Raw genomic sequence first — 6,553 nt, forward strand, 5'->3', positions numbered from 1 at the left:
TGAGATTGGTTCTCACCTGAAGCGCTACATGACCTCGTGTACTGTGATTGGTGCTCACATGAAGCGCTACATGACCTCGTGCACTGTGATTGGTGCTCATGTAAAGCGCTACATGACCTCGTGTACTGTGATTGGTGCTCACCTGAAGTGCTACATGACCTCGTGTACTGTGATTGGTGTTCACCTGAAGCGCTACATGACCTCGTGTACTGTGATTGGTGCTCACACGAAGCGCTACATGACCTTGTGTACTCGGATTGGTGCTCACATGAAGCGCTACATGACCTCGTGTACTGTGATTGGTGCTCACGTAAAGCGCTACATGACCTTGTGTAATGAGATTGGTGCTCACCTGAAGCCCTACATGACCTCGTGTACTGTGATTGGTGCTCACTGAAGCCGGGTGCTACATCACCGCTCCATGCGTGAAAGGAGCGCACTTTTATGACGGGTTCAGATGTGACGTCACACAGCAGCCTTGTCCAGGGCTCGGCTCGAGCCTGACGCACCGCCCCTCGCGCGGCTGCGCCGGTCACGTGCTCTTCGCTCGAGGGAGCGTGGGCTCTTCCGTCCCGCCTCCTCGAAGGCGGCGCGCGCTCGTCCCCGCCCGCGCGCAGCGGCGGTCGGGGCCAGGTCATCGCGCGCCATTCACCGGACGCGGTCGACGTCATTTCCGCCCCTCCCTCGCGCTCCTCCCTCCCGGCGGTTGAACATGACGGGCCGCAGAGAAGGCCGGCGGGGCCCGGGCTGCCTCCACAGGGTACGGCGGCTCCGGCAGGCAGGGGAGACGGGCGGGGGGAGGAGGCCGGCTCCGGCAACACGGGCTCAAAGGCCACAGTGGAGGCTGGGAGCGAGGGACAGCCCCCAAGCACCCCCCTGGAGGCTCCGACCAATCACAGCCTCCTCTGACCAAGTAACCGCCCACCTTGACCCAGTGACCCCCCCTTAAGGCTGTGACTAATGACAGCCCCCCTCCCCCTGGAGCTGTGACCAATGATTGACCGCTGGATGCTGTGACCAATGACAGCCCCGCCCACTGCAGGCGGTAATGATTGCCCCTCCCCCTGGAGGCTATGACCAATGATTGCCCCTCCCCCCTTGGAGGCTGTGATCAATGATTGCCCACTGGAGGCTGTGACCAATGATTGCCCCTCCCCCTGGAGTCTATGACCACTGATTGCCCCTCCCACTGGAGGCTGTGACCAATGATTCCCCCTCCCCCTGGAGTCTATGACCACTGATTGCCCCTCCCACTGGAGGCTGTGACCAATGATGCCCCCTCCCCCTCTTGGAGGCTGCGACCAATGACAGCCCCGCCCACTGGAGGCTGTGACCAATGATTGCCCACTGGAGGCTGTGACCAATGATTGCCCCTCCCCCTGGAGTCTATGACCACTGATTGCCCCTCCCACTGGAGGCTGTGACCAATGATTCCCCCTCCCCCTGGAGGCTATGACCAATGATTGCCCCTCCCACTGGAGGCTGTGACCAAAGACAGCCCCCTCCCCCTCTTGGAGGCTGCGACCAATGACAGCCCCGCCCACTGGAGGCTGTGACCAATGATTGCCCACTGGAGGCTGTGACCAATGATTGCCCCTCCCCCTGGAGTCTATGACCACTGATTGCCCCTCCCACTGGAGGCTGTGACCAATGATTCCCCCTCCCCCTGGAGGCTATGACCAATGATTGCCCCTCCCACTGGAGGCTGTGACCAAAGACAGCCCCCTCCCCCTCTTGGAGGCTGTGACCAGCCAAAGTTGCCTGTCTATGGCATTCTGTGTGCATAATTGTGCTGGTGTTAACTTTTTAGGTTTAGTATGTACCAAGACCCAGAAAGATGTTTTCACTATTGCAGCATTTTGTGTCTTTTGCTTGGGCCAGCCACGCTTGGAGTAATCACATGTGTGTTTTGGTAATAGTTCCAGAGATATAGAATAACGAGGCACTCTATCCCTCAGGGCCATCATGATTTGCCTGGACACCCTTGGCAAATTTCACCCCAAATGAATGATTAGTTTTTATCTCAAGTTGTATTTTGATTTGTGGATTTGCACTGGTGAAGTGCTCTACAGGTGTAATTTTCTCAGTAATATGTTCTTTTTTACTGTGGTCACTCGTCCCAGCCATAACTAATAAATTCCACTTACTCAAGTCAGACTTTAATTTGTTTTAAATCACTACTACAACATATTAGTAGGTTGCATTGTTTCTAATTGAATATAAGTAGCACTTGTTCCGTTAAAGGTTGGAGACCACTGCTATAGAGAATAAGGAAGTTGTTTATATGGCGGTGGTAGAAAGCAATGGGGGAATAATTACGTTTTACCTATGTTTACAGTTTGGCGGACAGGCTGCCCCATCACAAAGGTGCAGATATCTTGTCTGCAGTATTACAAGTGCTGTAGGCTATAATGCAGGCTTGATTATCTCAGAGGGAAGATGGCGTAGTGTTATGGTTAGTTTGGATAATTATTTTTTGCGATAGATGTGAGTGTTAGTATCTGTATGCAGGCTATGGTTTACTTTGTATAATTGTGTGTATAGGTTGTGTGTTTCCGGCATTAGTACAGCACGCAGGTGGAATGTTGTAGATGGTGTATATGGTGTGAGGCAGCTGGGATATGTATGATGTGGGAGTTCCACTGTGATAAATGGCTTTACTTTAAGCCCTCATTAAATGTTAATGACTTCAGCTTGTGTTGTTTGTCCTTTACAGGTGCCTATGCATATGATGACCAGTAGTGGAGACCTTGGTGGTCCAAATATGCTGGACGATGATGGAGACCCTGTAAACTGCCATGTCGCAATAGATTCCATTCTGACACCGGGGACTGGATTTAATAATTACAGTGGCTTTCTCAATTGGTCTTTCATCATACTGTCGATTACTTATGTGCTCATGAATTATGAAAACATTGCAAGGAATGGTCTTGTAGGACAATTTGGAGATCCTTCTGCTTGTGTATCCCTTTTTTTAAAAGACCCTTATGACTGGCCTGCGCTGCAGCTCATATTTGCTTCAAATATTTTTATAATTATTGCTGTTCACTTAGAGAAGTTCATGACCCGAAGCAAGAACTGTGAAATTTTTGGCATGGTTTTCCAGGGTGTGAACCTCATAGCCCTGATTGTTTTTCCGGTGCTGGGAATATATTTAAAGAAAAGAATTACTCCAGTTGGTGCAATGCTTACCTTGCTGGTATACACCATTCTCTTTTTCAAACTCCTATCCTACAAATTTGTAAATGACACCTACAGGGCAAAGCATCCCAAAAATGCAAAAGGAACCTTGAGAAGACGATTTCCCGACAATCGCCAAAACCGGAATAATGAACAAGGAAATACCAAAGAGATTTGCTACCCTTTAAATCTAAATGAACAAGATCTTTACTATTTTGTGGTCGCCCCTACACTCTGCTACCAGGTAAACTACCCTAAGTCCTGTCAGTTTCGCCAAACCTTTTTTGTGGCAAGACTTGTGGAAATTGTGATACTGTTCCATCTCATGCTTACACTTGTTCAGCAACTCATTCTTCCCGTCATACAGAAATCAATGACGCCCTTGTGGGAAGTTGAATCCTCACTATTCCTGGAGTATATTCTGAAACTTGCGGTGGTCACTAACATTATCTGGCTGATCTTCTCATACTGGTTCTTCCACTCGTTCCTCAATGCTGTTGCAGAGTTACTCTACTTCGCTGATCGTGAATTTTACCAAGATTGGTGGGAAACAAAGTCCATCCTGAAATTCTGGACAAAGTGGAACAGACCAGCTCATAATTGGCTTTTTAGACATGTCTACATGCCTCTTAAGCAATCTGGTTATGAAAAGCTGTACATACAAGGAGCAATATTTCTCATTTCATCTGTTGTCTTAGAGTACGTAATTGCAATTCCACTTAGGATGTATCACTTCTTTATTTTTAGGGTAATGTTTGCCCAGTTTCTACTAGCATGGGCCTTGGAGAACATCTGTGGTGACCGCTTTGGTAACTTTGTCATGTGGCTAAATGTATTCTTTGGTATTCCATTGGTGTTGCTTCAATATTTTCATGATTACTATGTCCAGCATCGCACAACTGTTTCCAGCTGGGGGCTTGACTATGAATATAGCTAGGGCCCTTAGTTTAGCTGGGAGAGGAAGCCTGAAAGGGGTGGTTTCAGGAGTTAGTGCCCCGATGAGCAGAACAAATCCCACAGGAACACTGCATGTCAGGTGTTTTATGCCTCAACACTTCTGCTGTAAGCAGGCAAAGTCCCTGGTTGAAATATAGGGAAAACCCTGCAGGAATCCTACAAACCAACTCAGACTCCCACTTGTGAAGGGGAGTAATTCCACCTAGACCCCCCTGCTCACGGCAGAGAATGATGCATGCAGTATTGGTAACTCAAGGGTTGGGTGGGATTGCTAGTCCGTTTTCTTTCATAATAAGCCCCTACGTCTTTATTGTCTTACCGGTTTGTCTTTTACTTAATAAATAGGAGCCTCATATGGAATCAATAGCAGAATATAGTACAATACAGCAACTAAAACTGTATATAGGAAGATTACATTATTCACATTCACACACTCAAGAATACGTGAAGTCCTAAACAAGGGAAAGGCTTTATTTAGAATTTTCTGGAATGGGTGTTCCTCCATACACTGGTGGTGTTCCAACCTGCCAAACGCACAGCTCCCCTGCTCTATTTGAATTTGAGGGAAGGCCAGATTTACTGGCTCCAACAGTGAAAACCTCTAGCTCATTGGCCAGGTCACAGTTATATTCATCCAACACTAGTTAGTGCTTGATGACCATCACTCATCTTTTACTGTATTTGTCAAACATGCGAGGCAAGCCAGACACGAGTAGGGGAAATGTAAAAGGACTCGCAAGTGAAAAGAGAAAAACTTCCTGCATGTCAAGACCATTTTTTTGTTTACTGAGTGAGCCTTTTACATATCACACTCATGTCACATTCTTCACATTACTGAGATCCCTGCCAGGTAAGCATGGAATCTCTTTATAGGGCAAGCAAGTGGGCATACCTCCACCTCCTGTCGGGCCGTCCAACAGAATCTAAATGACCCCCATGCTATTTCTGTGTATTTTCGAGTCAAATGTTTGACAACATTTCAGATGTTTTTGGTCATTTTTGTTCATTTGAAGGATCATTGCTTAATGGGGATATGCTTGTAATAATGTAACTAGTCATACTTAGTAGAGGCTAAGTAATATCAGTTCTTCCTTGTGATTGACATTGAAATGTGCGTTAAACCACAAATGCCAATGTTTATGACAGTGAATTATCTGAGATGAACCGATGAGAAAATGTGCACCTATTTGTAATTATTTAAAGTTTGTTTGTTTGTTGAGAGATTTTGGACTTCATTTCTTTCCTTTCCATTTTATGACTGCCAATTTTTTTTATGGAGGCCAGAAAGGCAGAATGTGCTCTTGAGTTACAACAAGCTGTTGCGTGATAATGGTGTACAACTTGTTTACAGTTGTTCCTGTACATTAATGAAACCCACAGAAAGTTGTACTGAATGCACCTCTTTGTATTCTTTTTAATTATTTATTTTTCCACAAGACAACATCACATAATTTCGACATTCAACAATTAAGATGTGTGAAAGAAAATGTGGCAATGGCTTGAAAGAAAAGATTTCCATAAAGCAATTCATTAAATATCATTAACTAATTTCTTGTAATTCCTAATTTCAATACTCCTTAAGATTTATCAGAAATACCATTATATCAACCCAAATATCCATTAGGGTATAATTAAGCCCTTTCCCAAGGCAGATATATAATCTAACCCAGATCAGGTATTTAGACACTTTATTACTTTCTAAGTCCCTCTTGTGACCACCGCGCCGAGGAAGCCCATATTTTCTTCCTCCTATTCTTGCCCTTACATTGATATAAGCTGCTCTTGAGGTAGAACATTGAGAGCAACCTTGCCAGCCATGGATGAAATGTAGGGGGTTTGTCATTAAGCCAGGTCGCAGCGATACAAATGTGGGCGACCGCCATAGCACTAAACACAAGAAATTGCCTGTCACTGTCACCTGCATTGTCATGTAATCCCAGGAGCATAAAATCAGGAGATAATACCACATCTATTTAGAAGCGAGCCTACAAGACTCAGGAAATTGAGGGTTGAGCAAGTCTAAAACCAGGCAATTACAACATTTCCACTAGATCAGTCTCCTGACTGTAACATCGCGGGCAAGTCCCTGTTTCCCTCCCCCAACTTGCTATTTTGGCCCAAGTGTAGTACATGAGCGGCCCTTGACCCTGCTTCAGGCCGGTCACTCCCCACACCGCAACAGCACCACCTGTTGTTCCCGTGCTCCCTGTCCACTGCTGCTGCCACTGCCGCTAGTTCGAGGCCCTCCTCCACCCGCAGGCTTCCACCTGCGCCTCATCCCTGGTGCCAGTGATTGGGCGTAGGTTTGCTTTGCTTGCACTGCATTACTTCTGTTGATTTTGCTTGTACTGTACTGCTTCTATTTTTCTATCTAATTGTTGGGCTTTTTCACCCCCTCTGTTTACTGCTAAACTTT

General features: G+C 46.4%; 1 protein-coding gene across 1 annotated transcript; it reads left to right on the forward strand.

Annotated features, from left to right (window-relative positions):
- Positions 1 to 671: 671 nt before the first annotated feature.
- On the forward strand, positions 672 to 5,529 carry LOC147718213 (diacylglycerol O-acyltransferase 1-like). The gene is made up of 2 exons (XM_086918236.1): positions 672 to 760; positions 2,717 to 5,529. Exons 1-2 carry the CDS (start codon positions 713 to 715, stop codon positions 4,115 to 4,117), a joined length of 1,449 nt encoding a protein of 482 aa, XP_086774362.1. The 5' UTR covers positions 672 to 712; the 3' UTR covers positions 4,118 to 5,529.
- The last annotated feature ends 1,024 nt before the right edge of the window (positions 5,530 to 6,553 follow it).

The sequence above is a fragment of the Lissotriton vulgaris genome, chromosome 4_1 (genome assembly GCF_964263255.1).
Source record: "Lissotriton vulgaris chromosome 4_1, aLisVul1.2, whole genome shotgun sequence".
NCBI classification, from domain to species: Eukaryota; Metazoa; Chordata; class Amphibia; order Caudata; family Salamandridae; genus Lissotriton; species Lissotriton vulgaris.